The following is a 16520-nucleotide window of genomic DNA, read 5'->3' on the forward strand; positions in this document are numbered from 1 at the left end:
GATTCCGGCGGGACTGACTCTGGGATTCCTCTGAAGCGCAGATTCTGTCTTCGGTCATGATTTTCGTGGTCCCCGAGGGCGCTTTTAAGATCAGCAATTTCGTGCCCCATTCTTGCCATATCGTCCTCTGTGTTAGAGTGGGCTGTCGAAATTGTGTCCATTTTGGTCTCCAATACCTCGGTTCTTGTGGTTAGGGTGCCCAGGTTTTCTCTGATGCCCCGTAGGGCCGTCTCAAGGTCTTCCAGAAAACCCCTTCTCATTCTGAGGAACAGGGACTCAAAAAAGTCTTTATTGAGTTCCTGCTGGGCCGGATTGAATTGGCCGAGCATTGCGGCCTCCGCGGCGTGCTCAAGCTCCTCGCCACCATCTTGAGAGTCAGAGGACGGCTCCATCTGTCTCTGAGCCGGCGGAAAAAACTTTGTGACAGGGTTTTGGGTTTTCCTCTGTTGCTTTCCTGCCATGTCCGAGCTCTCAGGGAGGGTACTGACCACTTTTGGGGGATGTTTTAGCCGTTTGGGGTGCTAGGTTTAATCGCTTTGTATGGAGGGTGTCGGGAGCTCTTCACCTAGCCTACCATTCACGGTGACGTCACCGGAAGTCTCCGAGTGGGGGGCTTTTTAATATGTATTGGGGGAGTGGGATAATATGTATTTGGGGGGGGGGGGGTGAGTGAGAGAAGAGAGGGGGGGAAGGAGGGAGTAAGAGTGAGGTGCAAGGGAGAGAGTTTCGAGGTGGGAGGGGGGGATTGAGGAAGAGGGAGCGAGATGGAGGGAAGAGAAATACATGGGAAGAAGGTGGGAAATAGATGGGACTCGTGAGGTGTGAAATGGGGGGGGCTCGCAATACCGCCAGGTCAGGGGATGTCCAGACGTAACTCTAGTCCTGGGCCCCGGGAAATCTGTCTGTGGCCCTGCCTGGCCTATCCGACAAAGTTAAAGCTTTTCATCCAGGAAGGGGTTGAAATATTTGACACTCCCAAAGAGGCAGAACCTTTCCTGACCAGGACAAGTACGGAGACTATTGGTAAACCCCCATGACTCTAGAAAAGTCTGTCAGGAGAGGATGGTTCAATGGGAGAGACTGTGATCTCCGAGCTGAACTGTTATATATACTTGGAGGGATATGATCATATCAATCGATGGTCATTTTGATATCTGTGAACATCTTAATATTTATTCTTCCTTAGTATAACTCGCCTTGTCTAGATGTAGGTTGATATAGTAATATTATTTGCTTTATACGCTGTTAAAAAAAAAATCAAGTTAGAGGGGCACCCCCAGGCCGATCACTCAATTAGCTTTTTCTATTTTATTAAAAATGCGAGTTAAGAAAGTTATCGGGGTTCAGAGTTTGTTTGTTATGGTTGACAGTTCTACATTTTCTGATGGCAATTAGGGTGGTTAATATCATCTTGGCTAATAGGGTACTAATGGGATTGATGGGAAATTGGACAGAGATGGTCGTACTTATGAATGGGTATTTAGGTACCTAATCCCAGTTCAGACGATGTTATGGTAAAACTGGTCTCATGGAATGTTCGAGGGATAAATTCCCCCATTAAAAGGGCAAAAATACTATCAAATTTGAATCGACTGAAGGCAGATATTGTTTTCTTACAGGAGACGCATCTAACTAAATTAGAACATGATAAATTGAAAAGAGGGTGGGTTGGAGAGTGCATTGCAGCTCACTATAATAGTAAGAAAAGAGGTACTGCCATTCTCTTTAGGAAAAGTACACTCTACCCTGAGGGTAGATTTCTGCTAGTTAATGTTGTCCTAGAGAACAGCCCCATATTGCTATGTAATATCTATGCCCCCAATGTCTACTCTAAAGAGGTTTTTTTCTGGATATCATAAATAAAGTGGGGATGGAAGAGAACTCACTAATTATTTTAGGAGGGGATTTCAATGTAACAGACAATTGGATAATGGATAGGTCCTCCGCACCACGGAAAGGGCAAAAGATACAAATTTAGAAATCCTATTTACCAATTGATTTGACATATATTAAGTAATCTCTGAGGCTGGTTGATGCTGGGTGGACTCTTCATGCCCTGGATAGGGAATACTCATATTTTTCAGGTACACATGATTCTTTCTCACGTACAGATTATTTGATGGTGGGGGTTAACTTGCTTCCAAGGATCAAATCCACCCACATTGAGAATATAGTAATATCAGATCATGCCATGACATGGATAGACCTCGAAGTAGGGAAGAAGCTGCCAGCGCAGAGGGTATGGCGATTCCTGAGTGTACTAACCAATAGACCATATTTTCTGGATTTTCTAGTGGAAAAATGGAAGGTCGATGCTGACAACACTAAACAACACATAGATAACCCAGCCTTGTTTTGGGAAGCAGGGGTGAAATCATTGGCTTCTCGATAAGACGCAATTGAACGCTTAACAAGAAATTTACACTAGCAAATGAAAATCTAACTAAAACATACGATGAATACAAAACAAATCCCTCACCTACCCATAAACAAATATTTATATTAAAAAAGGAGGAATTTGAATTAATAGCCCAGGAAGCAGAAAAAGCCAACCTCAGTTATTTTAAATTTAAACTGTATAAATACGGCAATAAATCAGGGAGACTCCTGGCTAACCTAGTTAGAGGCTCCAGACCTCAGAACCTCATAAGTTCAATAAGAGATGGAAACAATGAGACTTTTTATAAGAACCTTTATTCCCCAAAAAGTATTTCCTCCCAAAATAAGGAGACTTTTTGGAGTAAAATCTGCCCCCACGGATCTCAGATAAAGCACGAGCAGATTTGAATAATCCAATCCAGGAAACTGAAGTTCAAAAAGAAATCGATACCTTAAAATGTTTAAAAGCTCCAGGGCCAGATGGTTTTGCAGCTGAATTCTATAAGACATTAGGTGAGAATGTGGTAGACCCTTTAACGAGACTATTTAACCATTTATTAAATGGTGACGAATGCCCTAGTAGCTTTACACAGGCAGATATCAAAGTAATTCATAAAGCGGGCAGAAGCCCAGATGATGTGGCCTCATATACAGTAGACCAATTTCGTTACTAAACATTGATTATAAATTATATGCAAAAGTTCTGGCCGAAAGTGTAAAGGTCCATCTACCACCTGTAATACTCTCAGACAAAAGTGGGTTCATATGGGGCAGAAACCCTACTTCAAATATTAGGAAAGTGTCAGCCGTGATCCAACAGGTACAGAATAACATGACTAAAGTGTCCCCATGCCTTCTCAGTCTGGATGCTGAGATGACCTTTGATATGGTAGTGTGGAATCATTTATATACTGTGCTACAGAAAATTGGGATTGTGGGTGAATTTGAGAATGCTATTAAAGGGATTTATACTAACCCAAGAGCTTCCCTGTTATTCTGGAGCAGTGTTCCCCAACCAGGGTTCCGTGAGAGCATCAGAAGGGTTCCGTGGGATTTCCCCGATTTCCCAGAGCAGGGATATTAGGGGGCTGGATAGTTTCCTCTATCCTGATTGACTGCATTACCCTGCAGCAGCCAATCAGGAGGAGGTGTGACGAGCCTGCGGGGTGTGGCCAAGCAGAGGAGGAACCAGTATGGACAGGAGACAAGGTGAGGCTGTGTGTCTGTCTTGTGTGTTTTTGTTCTGTTTTGGGTGTGTGTGTTTTGGTTTCTGTTACTGTCCTATTGTGTGTGTGTGTGTGTGTGTTTGTTTTCTCTGACCAATGCCCACCTCTGACTCAGTGCCCCCCTGTGACTCAGTGCCCCCCTCTGACTCAGTGCCCCCCTCTGACTCAGTGCCCCCTCTGACTCTAACTCAGTGCCCCCTCTGACTCAGTGCCCCCATCTGACTCAGTGCCCCCTCTGACTCAGTGCCCCCCTGTGACTCAGTGCCTCCCTGTGACTAACTCAGTGTCCCCCTCTGACTCTCTCACTCTGTGCCCCCCTCTGACTCTCTCACTCTGTGCCCCACTGACTCTCTCACTCTGTGCCCCCTCTTACTCTCTCACTCTGTGCCCCTTCTGACTGACTCAGTGCCCCCCTGGGGTGTGGGTGATATGAGATGCATGGGGGGCGGGGTGATGTGAGATGCAGGGTGGGAGAGCGATGTGAGATGCAGGGTGGGAGAGTGATGTGAGATGTAGGGGTGATGTGAGATGCAGGGGGATGGGTGATGTGAGATTCAGGGGGTGGGTGAAGTGAGATTCAGAGGGGGATGATGCGAGATGCAGGGGGGAGAGTGATTTGAGATGCAGGGGTTGGATATATGAGGAGGATGATGATGAGGGGTGTTGGGGGAGATATGAGGATGATGATGATGATGATTTTACCCGTGCTGCCCGAATCTATTTTCCTTGGAGCAGTTCGGTCCTTCTCACTTTACAAGTTTAATATGTACTGGCGGGGTATTTTTATTATGTATTGCGGGGTGGGGTTATATGTATTTAGGGGAGTGGTTTTTTTGGTATGTATTTTGTAGGGGGGATTGAGTGAGAGAGGTAATTGACGGAAGGTAGGGGCGAGTGAGAGGAGAGGGGGTAGTGAGGGAGGAAAAGAGGGAGTAAGAGTGAGATGCAGGGGATAAATACATGCGAGGCGGGAGGGGGGGGAGAGTGAGTGAGACGGAGGGGAGAGAAATACATGGGTAGAGGGTGGAAAATAGATTTTTAAAAATACTTCAAGGGTTCCTCCAACAAAAAATCACTGTTCTGGAGACTTTAGATATTTTTGGTTCATTTTCAGGCTACAAAATAAATATTACAAAATCAGAAGTCCTGAACATAGGATTAAACAATATACCGGTATGGCAAGAAAAATGCCCTTTTATAATAGCAGTTAGCAGTATAAAAACTCTGGGAATCTTGATCCCCCCAATGAGTCAGGCTCTCAGGATATCCCTGCTTCAGCACAGATGGCTCAATCAGTGGCTCAGTCTTACTCAGTCTTGTGCTGAAGCAAGCTCTTTGACTGAGCCACTTGTGCTGAAGCAGGGATATCCTGAAAACCTGACCTGTTGGTGGCCCTTAAGGACTGGCGTTTCCCACCCCTGCAGTAATAAGTATCCATGGCAGAATAAACAGGTAGGGAGTAAAAAAAAAAAAAACACAGTTCAAATAACATGTCATTACATTGCAGCTGAGCAGCAGGAGGCGCTGGGACTTTGCACATTTTTGCAGACACAAAGATTTCTCCGACCAGAAGAATCAACAGCCCTTCAATTATATTAGCAGCTCGAAGACTAGAAAGCTCCGAGCTGTAACCCCTGAGCTGGCAGTTCGATAACTGTCAGCTCTGTGTGAGGGGCTTGTTTGCATGGTTTTTGCATTGCACTTTGCATTTGCTTTGGGGCCCCTGGCTGGTTTACATTCGCCCCCGATCTCCCCCCCCCCCCCCACCCCCAATTACTTTTCTTTATTTACATTTACTTGACTTGAGCTCAATCCATTCTGCCCTGTTAGAGGACACTGTATTTAACCCTTTCGATTCTGAAGCCCAGTTCTATCGCTTGCTCCCTGCGTAATACGAGTATTTGATTCTTTTTATAGTGGTGACAATGTACACAGCATTTCACAGGCTATAAAGCACTATGACATCAGCCGGCTGCACAGAATCTCTGCGGAGAATGTGCAGGTATACAGATGCAGCCGGAAATATCCATATATATATATGGAAAATATAATGTGCGCTAAAGACATGACGCCGGCATTTACCATTGTGTTCAACTGAACCGCGGTATTTCTTGCTGTAGATATCGCTGCACTGTTAATACATCACGGTAACAGGTGCACTAACGTCTGCTACGTCTGTATGAGAGAGAAGTCACTACTCGACAGACTTTATCATTAAGAGTAGGAGTAGCTGAGTTTGCAGCAGGGGAACCTGGTTCAATTCCCGGTGTCAGCTCCGTGTGACTTTGGACAAGTCACTTTATGTCCCTATGCCTCAGGCACCCAAAACATAGATGGTAACATTCCTATGTGCTGTGTACCGCTCTCCATACTGTAATTGTGAAACGCTTTGAGTCCCATTGGGAGAAAAGTGCTGTATGTAATAAAGTTGTTATTATTATAGGGTTTATCATTTAAGCTGAGACAGATTAATAATAACCTGTTAATAGAAACCATAACTTTCCTTGTGCTACATTTTACACTCCCGTGCAAAAGGCCACGTCAGGAGGTAGCCTACCATTGCACAAGCCCACCAATGGCTCTTTGGCGCATGCGCAGTGTGTTTCTGTCCCCTCCAGCGCTGGCGGGCTAAGAAGAAATCCACTCTATTCATCAATTCTTTTTCTAACATGCTTGAGTCAGAAATCTTTGCTAGACCAAATACCACCCCAGTTGTAACGTCCGTGTAAAGATATTAATCTGCACTCCTTACTTTTTTCAGGGGGTATATTTGCCAGTTCAGGTAATAAAAACTTGCCCAAGGTTAGCATTTTAACGGAGAAATTCATGCTGTGGGATTTTGGGGAGATTTTTTTTTCTATTCACCCTCTTCTTAAAATAAAGCTAATAGAAGTCCTGCTTTATGTGGGACAATCCTAGTTTTCCCTGGTGTGTAGAAAATCACATACAGTATTATGTAGAGATTTGTGCTAAAGTTTACGGATCAGGCAAAATTTGCCTTGTTATTTTTGCAAATAAATTTGCATAGATGGCAAGCTTCGCAATAAAAAATATGCTAAGCATTGAAAGTCAACGTGCCCGGTCACGCGGACCTCTATATACTGTCTGGTGTTTTTGTTCGTTTCTGGCAATATGCTGAGGAAATCGTAGCAAAATTGCCACAATTTCAAGCAATCTGAACCTTTGCGAAACTGTCACAAAAATGCAAAATGTAAGAGAAAACTGACAAAAATAGCAAAGCCAATTTGAAGACATTCTATGCAAATTCTACACAAATAGCTAAAGAAATCGCATAACAGGCTCGATGCTTGTTAAAATCACCCCAAAAATAGTTTCCATAATCACAGGTTACATTTTTAGAGCAGCCCTTTTCTTTATCTCCACTGTTTCCTACACCTGTCCTGCATAAACGTTCCAGAATTTCGGTATCTTTGCCTAGCTGCACTCCACAGTGACATAGCGACACTGATTATCTCACTACGCTCTAAACTCCTTGAATCTTATACAGAAAAGGCCTCATTGAATAGGTTGTGCCATCAGTGAACCCAATCACTTCAGCATGCCACGGCTAACACTGTGTTATAAATAAGTCACAGAATCGCTTTCCTAATATGATGACCTACAAGATCCATGCTCATAGCAATAATCAACAACTGAGAGCTTACCACTCAATTTCGCTGTTGGTATGAACGGAAGATGCATGAAAGCCTTAACTGTAAAATGCTGCGCCTATAATTATTGGGGTGGGGGTTACAATATTGTTACTGGGGTCTCTGTTTTATAAGTACAAACATAAGGGGTAGTCTTTTGTACTGTGCTTAACCGTATTATATGTACATATCTATGTACATAGGGAGAAGGAGTTCAGGGGAACCTGGTTCAATTCCCTGTGGCAGCTCCTTTTGACCTTTGGCAAGTCACTTTATCTCCCTGTGCCTCAGGCACCAAATACATAGATCGTAAGCTCATCTGGGCAGGGACTGTCTGTAACATTCCTATGTACTGTGTGCACTATACTGTAATTGTGATGCTCTTTGAGTCCCATTGGGAGAAAAGCAGCATATTAAATAAATTATTATTTATTATGATATACATTTTTATAGCGACCGCCAGGCCTGCAGTGCTTTACAATTTGTACAAACATAATAATACAGAAACTATAATAATACAGATGGGGAAAGTGCATCAAGACATGAATACAACATTGAGGAAATGGCGTCACCTCACCCAACGAATTTACAGTCTCATTGGTATGCCCTAAACATTAAATATTACTTTAACACTAGCACTGAAGCTTATCTGAAATAATCCAACCTGGCATATGCCCCCATGCATATAAAACAATGGAGTGAAGGGGTTAATGGATTTATAGTTTTCATCCTGTTAATCTTTAACTATGGCTTCTGCCTCTGATTTTGAAATCCAAGTTAAAGTTATTAAGTCCAACAAATAGAAGATTTTAGTTTTTTTCGTTAGCTGATCACTTTAGCCATGCTAGTGCTCATTAATACAATAGAGTACAAGGAATGGTTTGTAACAACCCTGATATGCTACTGTACAGATTCATTTAGTTTATTTATAAATATTACATGAATGCAAACAAAACTAAATTGTTATATTGTCTGCAGTATGCAAAGGTTTCCTATGTGGGGACATTTAAACAAACAAATAAAATCTTAGACAGAAGCCTTGGGAGTAAACAAACCCAGAGTTAGACTTTACTTGGGATCACCATTGCTGATGTCAGTTTATATGACAATGCTTATCTCATTTGTGTATGTAACTGCTATTAAGACAACAGTATTGTGAATGTAACTAGGAACAAACATTAGCACTTTAATATTATTCTTTTAAAAGTAAGGACTGATTGGGTTGAAATCTGGCAATTGTTTGGTGACTTCTATGCTTTTTGTTATTATTTTCAGTTGCCATAGCAGAATTGTAAAATAAAAATCATTAAATAGCAAAACACACTTTTGGCTGAAAAATAGCTGTTTTTCTTTTCCCAACATGGGTATAACTGCAAAAAAATATATATAACCTAACTACTGCAGTGTTTTTCAAAGAGCACATTGTCAGATTTCAGCAGTCTACTGATGATGTCTCTTGGACACCTTGCACTGCTCATAAAGTTCTCCCCCCCCCCTGCTTACAAGCAGTTTAGTCATTCAGATTTTCAAATAATCTATTTGAATATATTGTTGCATTCAAATCTAATGTTATGTTTCAGATAATTATATATTTTAATATATCCTTTTCTAACTAAGTATTTTTGCATCTAAACTGTTTAACACTTGTAACTATAAATATAGTTTTTTTTTAAGTGTCTCTGATAATATATATGTACAATGGTGTGCGTGACGTTTATATCTAAGTGTAGACGTCTAGTGAACATGCATTGCAAAAACAAACTGGGGGAAATAATTTCAAGATCATTTCAGCTAAATATAATTATAAAGTGTATACAAACAAATTATGGCACCTAGCACACCATAAGTCCGAGCTGAAATAAAACACTGAAAAGTTGCATTTTAACAATCAGATTACAGGAAGAACATTATAATGATACGTTTGGAAAGTTGCATTGAGACTTAGGAATTATTATGACTACATATAATAGCTGTAATGTGTATATATGATTCTGTAGATAATACAAGTGTATTGACTGCGTGTATTTGAACTTCAATGTTTGTAATTGTGCATATTTGTACATTTAATTGTTTACACGTGATTACATGTAGGGAAACAATGTGTGCTTATTGTGGAAGTGTACATTGTCAGTTTGTGGCATTATTTAGCGATTCTTTGTAAGCACTGTGTTATATTCATGGTGATGAGCTGTGTAATGTATGTTGCATTGCATTCTGTATACTAGGCAATTCTGTATGATGCAGTGTATATAATTGAATGCATATTTATTACGTGTTGTGTTAATAAGTGCACATTGTATGACTTCTATCCCTGATTTTTGCCATTATATCTTTGCTATTTTCCTCTATTTTAAACTTTTATGCGACAACCGCCTAGTAATCTGAGTTTACATAACTTAATATCAGTACTATTAAAACAAAACACCCACATTACAAACAATACAAACGTTTTAATAGCAAATTACACAGAAGAGCATGAATAATACAAATATACAATGCGCTAAAATGAAGGAATACTAGTGAAACCAATTACAATAACAATGAAATAATATAACTACAAATGTGAATGCTGTTAGTGTCACTGTTTGGACCTTACAAATAGATACAGATGTTTTGATGGCTAGATTTGGGGGTAATTTACCCTGTATGTGATGTTATTTGATGCTCCACTGTGAATGGGTTAAAGTTTTACCATGTGTAAAACTGGGTGCAAAAACATAGCAACCTATTTATCCAGACAATGATTCCCTTCCATATTAAAGGGTATGTTATTTATTGGGGCCAGCGCTATGCTGCTCTGGAGAACAACAAGTTAGAATCTTTATTACAATTTCACCATGTAGTGGCCCATTGTGATTCCTGCAGCTACAAGTCCCCGGGCACTTACTTACAAGACAGGGGAGGAGAGTACTTCTAACCCTGTTTGGATTGGTTTACTTAGATCCACTGGGATGGGCCACTAGCAAATTTCTATACCTGGGGCCGCCCTTATAGGGAGCCTTCTGCAGTCTGTTCTCCCATGGGTGCAGGACAGGTGCAGTTCTGCTTTTTCTCTAGTTGCGATCTCCAACCAGCAAATGGAGAGAAAGAGCTGAGGAGGGAGGGAAGTGGAGGAGGAGGAGGAGAAAGGAGGAGGAGGCAAGTCACTTCCCTAACATTAGATCCACATCAGCTCATTCTGCACTTTCTCAGCGTCCCTCCTGCTGCCATCTGATTTACCAAGGGACCCAGAAAGGGCAGGAGACCCTGTCAATCCGGTCATCTTCCACCCGCCACATCCCCCCCCCCGCCCCTGCTTTGGTCCTTCTCCCCCCTCCCACCCGTCCACTTGTTGGACTAGTGGGCTGGATGTTTCAACCAGGCACTTTGGATCCAGGATGTTAGGAATTGTAAAAATGGAAGGACATGAAACCACAGACTGGAGCAACTATTACCAGGACCCCCAGGAGGTAAGAAAGGGGATTCCTAAACCCTTCCAGGCACCCCCAGAGAGAGGGTCCCTGCTGAAGGAATGAGCCTAACAGCTGCTGCTGCTAACTTTGTGTAGGGCAAGTAAAACGCAACAAGCCTGACACAGCCTGGAATAGTTTGTTAGGTGTTTGTCTAAGGTAGAGGTGCCTAGGGGCTGGACTTTTTACACTGGGAAAGTGAAAAGGAGAACCAGTTCCACTGGGTCATTGTAAATTAGGCTGTTAACGAAGTTTATCTCCTAGAGGGTTCTTCTGAGCCATGTGAAGCGAGTTGGGGTCCTCGTTGTCTTAAAGCATTAACTTAGAGAGGGCACCTTTACTATACACGCCTAGTATGTAGCTCTGTAACGTGGCTATAGGTGGACATTTCCGGCCGCTGTCAGGGAACCCTGTATGTTGACTGTATAGAATGAAGACAACCGTCCATATACTAAGACAGGAGTCACAGGTATACATGTACAATACTCTTGCCTGTTTCTCATTCATATGGGGGTAGATATACAGGGTCACAGGTACTATATCTATATATACATATCAGGAGTCATATCCAACCCCCCGCAGTGATCACAAGACTCCCCAGATATTGGGGAGGAGGTAAAAGCCTCACACCTTCTCCAGACAGAGTCACAAGGTTGTATCCTTCTAATCACACAAGGCTCGCATGTCACAATGCGTTTTAGTTCCTAATTTTATGCCTGGGGATAAACCATGTAATCCAATTAAATCCAGACCGATCCACATTGTATTCCAACCCTCTCCCTATTGTGAAGATAGTCAGCTTTAAATGTAAATACGAGTTGTGGCTTCTTGTGTGTGTTGTGATATCTGATGCCAGTGGGATAACCATCTAACCCCGGTTACCAGGGACTGGCTCAGACAGCCCTGTATTGGCGGTTATTCTTTATGGAGTTCAGTGTAGTCTACAACAGGATAAATTGCTAGGAACTGGGAAATGCAGAATCAAAACTGCCACTGACACTCGGGATTAGATGCTCAAATTCCGCAAATAGCAATAGTTATTCCAAATGCTTCTACTGTGGTCTAATGCCCACTTATAGGGCATCTTCATGTATGTGGATATCATAGACTTCAGGTCATATATACATATATACACATATATACACACACAAATCATGACGATCCTGTCTCTAATCCAAAGTGTCATAACATGATCAAAGTCTTCTAAAATTCACATTTTTTTTTTTATCCCTAAAGATTAGTGAAATATTTTGGCCCATTATGAAATCAGAAAAACAGAATAGTACATTTCAGACGTATTTAGATTGACATGCAATAGGGTATCACTTCTAGATTCAAAATGACTCGGGTTAAAATAGTTTCTAATCAAATATTTGGGGTTAGATGATCCCATTATATACATTAGAATTGGTGAACAAGGAAATATTAGAATATTTTTTTTGCTGTCACATTCATGTTTAGTTTCAATAATACACTATAAATATGGGGTATTTTGGAAATTAGTATTAATTAGTGTAGTATAGCATACACATATAAATAAAATAAGCACTAAAAAAAGATAGCTCACATATTACAATGAAGTACAAAATACCAATACTTATCTATGTTTTTTTTTAAGTATTTAATAATATCTTTCTTTCTGGGCAAGTTTTTTTTATCTCATGCACTTTATATACTGACATTATATTTCATGGTGCATGAATTCACTGAACATATATGCATAGTCTGTGTAAATTAAATAGTAATAATAATAGTAACGAGTGTTATTTTTCGGGCGTGCAAACACACGTGTAAAGCTTGTGGTGGAGGATCGATGTATTATTTATAAGTACATGTATTAGAAATGTCTCCCTGTTTTTATCTATGCAATATTTTATTATGCTATATTATTGTAACCATAGCACAGAGCAGCGGGATATGTTGGCTCCTTAATACGATGATAATATTATTATTGACTAATGATAATACCCTGCGTGTAAATGATATACCAGGAGAATATCTGATCAGTGACACATGCTGTGTTTACAGGAAACTTGTATCTAATTTAGGACATTATTTTAGGTGTAAGAAATAACAGCTACACTGCTGCCAAGAAGCCGAAATATTGGGATCAATGGTGGCCCATATAAGTACAACGTTGTAACTTTCTGTACATTACCAACACTGTACTCCCGTAATCCATGGCCATCTATACAGTGATGTGTATTACTGGTTATTTAAAAGTGTTTATTTACAACGGGCTTTATATATATATATATATATATATATATATATATATATATATATATATATATATATATATATATATATATATATATATATATATATATATATATATATATATATATATATATATATATATATATATATATATATATATATATATATATATATATATATATATATATATATATATATATATATATATATATATATATATATATATATATATATATATATATATATATATATATATGGGAAATGATTCGTGCAGGTGTGACGGCTTTTTGACATCCCAAAAAGTCCAGTGTTCAGATATTAGATTATAAAATGAATATGCTTGCTTCATCCCTTGTTAAGACAATATAATTCTCAGGTCTCTCCACCCTTACAATAAATACATTTAAGCAAGAGAGAAAAGTTGAACAGTGTACAAGACAAGTGTGCGGTATAATGAGTGGTGAAGTGCTGTATGCAAGGTGACGGTAGCGTTGAATACAGGGTTTGCTGCACCTGTGGAATTATTTTTGACTGTCTTCTACTTTATTTGCAGGCCTATTCCTCAGTCCCTGTCGGCAACATGACTCAGGGGTTGGGATCCATGAACACCTACATGACAATGAATCCCATGAACTCCAGCGGCAACATGACATCGGGCTCATTTAATATGTCTTATGCCAACTCAGGGCTAGGAGCCGGTCTTAGTCCCAGCGGCATGTCAGGGATGGGTGCTGGATCCACCAGTGCCATCAATGGGATGACATCAGGCATCCCACCTATGGGCACCACTCTCAGTCCCACCAACATGAATGCAATGTCAGCCCAGCAAGCCTCAATGAACAGCTTAAGTCCTTATTCTAGCATGAACCCTGGGATGAGTCCAATGGCTTATGCCCCATCCAACCTCAATAGGACCAGAGACACCAAAACGTTCCGGAGAAGTTATCCCCACGCCAAGCCCCCTTATTCCTACATCTCATTGATTACCATGGCCATTCAGCAGGCTCCCAGCAAGATGCTGACCCTCAGTGAGATCTACCAATGGATCATGGACCTCTTCCCCTATTACAGGCAGAACCAGCAGCGGTGGCAGAACTCTATCAGACACTCCTTGTCCTTTAATGATTGCTTTGTTAAGGTGGCCAGGTCCCCGGATAAGCCGGGTAAAGGCTCCTACTGGACCTTGCACCCCGATTCCGGGAACATGTTTGAGAATGGTTGCTATCTCCGAAGGCAGAAGCGATTTAAATGTGAGAGGCAGCAAGGGGGGAAATGCAATCAAGATGGCAGGAAAGATCATTCAGGTCCATCATCCCCCTTACACCGTGTGCATGGCAAGTCCCACCAGATGGACAGCAGCTCTTCTATGTCCAACCCTTCAAGTAGCCCACAGTCCTTGGAGCACAATGGTTCTAATGGAGAAATAAAGCCACAAGTAGCAACTGGAGCGGGCCCATCTCCACTCTCATCTCACCCTGCCCACCCTTCTCACTCCTTGGCTCATGAGACCCACATCCATCTGAAGGGAGATCCCCATTACGCCTTCAACCACCCGTTCTCCATCAACAACCTTATGTCTTCTTCTGAGCAGCAGCACAAACTGGACTTCAAAGCTTATGAACAGGCTCTGCAGCAGTATTCTTCCTATGGGGGACCCATTCCTGCTATGCCCCTGGGTAGCTCCTCCATGGCTGGAAGAGGTAGCATTGAGCCTTCTGCACTGGAGCCCACGTACTACCAAGGGGTATATTCCAGACCAGTCCTAAACACATCTTAACTTGGTTACTATCCATTTCATACAGGACATGAGTCTACATATTAATAGGGGGAGGGAGGAATCAACATTTTCTTCCCTGTGTAAAACTTTGAAAAATGAGGACTGTTACCTTATTATTGTATTAAAAACAGAAGAATATACATATGTTATTATTTTAAACAAAGAAAAAAAAACCTGCAGATTTGGCGATCTTTAAATGTAAAATAAACCACAGAGGTCAATTGAGCTGCAGAGGGGTGTATTTAAAAAAAAAATGTTTATCCTGTATATATAGCTCTATTGTTTCATTTTCTCTAAGGCAAGTTTACAAGTGAGTTTGTGGCAGTAAAAACCAGGCTGAAAAAAAAAATGAAAAATTGTGTGAAGTAGAAACTCGCATAAAACATGCTTTTTATATATATACTCCAAGATTGTGAAGGACAATTGTGCTGTGAAAAAAAAGTAACATGTATCTTGAAACCGTCCCTGTCACACACAAGTGACATTTTGAAGTCTCTTCTTACTTATATTTTCAAGGTTTGTCATCTCATTTTTGGGGAGATCCTAAAAACACATTTCTGGGGGGAAAATAAAATAGCCAAATTTTCTCTTACAACACAGAGAAGCCAACCAGTTTATTGGACAATAATAAATACAACATCACTCTGTTTAGTTATTTTATGTTATAAAGGAGCTGTGTTCTTTTTATTATTATTATTTCAGATAGTGTTAAGTGAAAAACATAGGTCATTTCAAGAAGTTTAAGAGAGGTTGGGTGAATGTCAATCTCTGGGGTCATACTCTTAAACGGGCTATTCTCTAATGTTCTCATATGCTCCCCAAATGTTGGGATAAAGGGAAAATTCTCCCCCAGGGATAAGCTAGGTGGGGGAGGGGAGGGGGGGTCGTGTGTGTTTTTTTTATGTCCTGTTTTTATTCATTTTGTTTTTCTTTCCCAAACATCCGTAATTTATTGCATGGTTTCTACCCGCTCTGGTTTCATTTGAAATTGTTTTTAAAATGATGCTTCAATAAATGACACACAAATTCTTCAACTTGATTAATTTTATAAATGTAATTGTAATTGAAAATATTTTGATTTTTAAATAGCAAAAAATAAAAAAAATCAAGACTTGACAGTTCTCTTGAGTGTCTTTCCTGTGAGAAAATGGGGTGTTTTTTCGTCACTTTGGGATACATTATTTCATGAGTTTTTAAAGTCATCGCTGTTATTTTTATTTTAGAGAATACATCTAAGCGTTAATAATAGTTGAAATCTTCTACATAATGCGAAGAGTATATCAACATGCAGATAGTGAATTATACATAAAGAAGAATAAATGGCTTAATATTTGTTTTCATATATAGTATATATATATATATATATATATATATATATATATATATATATATATATATATATATATATATATATATAATGTTTTTTCACGACTGAATTTATATATTTATACCAATTAAATATCGTTTTGTCCATTCATGTGTTTATATATGAGCATATTTAACTATTACTTTTATAATACATATTATACATACCACGATATATTTGCTCATACATACAACTTTATATTTGCTTATATATATATATATATATATATATATATATTTTTTTTTTTTTAATTTATTTATAAAATGTTTTACCAGGAAGTAAATACATTGACAGTTACCTCTCGTTGTCAAGTATGTCCTGGGCATAGCGTTAAAATAATAAATAGTACATGGTTACAAATACAGTTACATAAGTGAACAGGGTATACATTATATACAAGACATAGCACGCACAGTTAAAGATAATATATATTATAGGCGTATGTAACAGTTA

The 16520-nt window shown here is 40.0% G+C and overlaps 1 protein-coding gene across 1 annotated transcript; it reads left to right on the forward strand.

The window, feature by feature from the left end:
- Nucleotides 1-10266: 10266 nt before the first annotated feature.
- On the forward strand, nucleotides 10267-15822 carry FOXA1 (forkhead box A1). Its single transcript, XM_075613302.1, has 2 exons — nucleotides 10267-10704; nucleotides 13478-15822. Exons 1-2 carry the CDS (start codon nucleotides 10633-10635, stop codon nucleotides 14699-14701), a joined length of 1296 nt encoding a protein of 431 aa, XP_075469417.1. The 5' UTR covers nucleotides 10267-10632; the 3' UTR covers nucleotides 14702-15822.
- Nucleotides 15823-16520: the final 698 nt, after the last annotated feature.

Source organism: Ascaphus truei, chromosome 9 (assembly GCF_040206685.1).
Source record: "Ascaphus truei isolate aAscTru1 chromosome 9, aAscTru1.hap1, whole genome shotgun sequence".
NCBI lineage: Eukaryota > Metazoa > Chordata > Amphibia > Anura > Ascaphidae > Ascaphus > Ascaphus truei.

What these genes read in the sequence shown, in the direction of transcription:
- FOXA1 (XM_075613302.1), top strand. Translation starts at nt 10,633, where the DNA reads ATGTTAGGAATTGTAAAAATGGAAGGACATGAAACCACAGACTGGAGC. An exon ending in ATTACCAGGACCCCCAGGAG is followed by an intron (nt 10,705 to 13,477) that starts GTAAGAAAGGGG and finishes CTTTATTTGCAG; the next exon opens with GCCTATTCCTCAGTCCCTGT.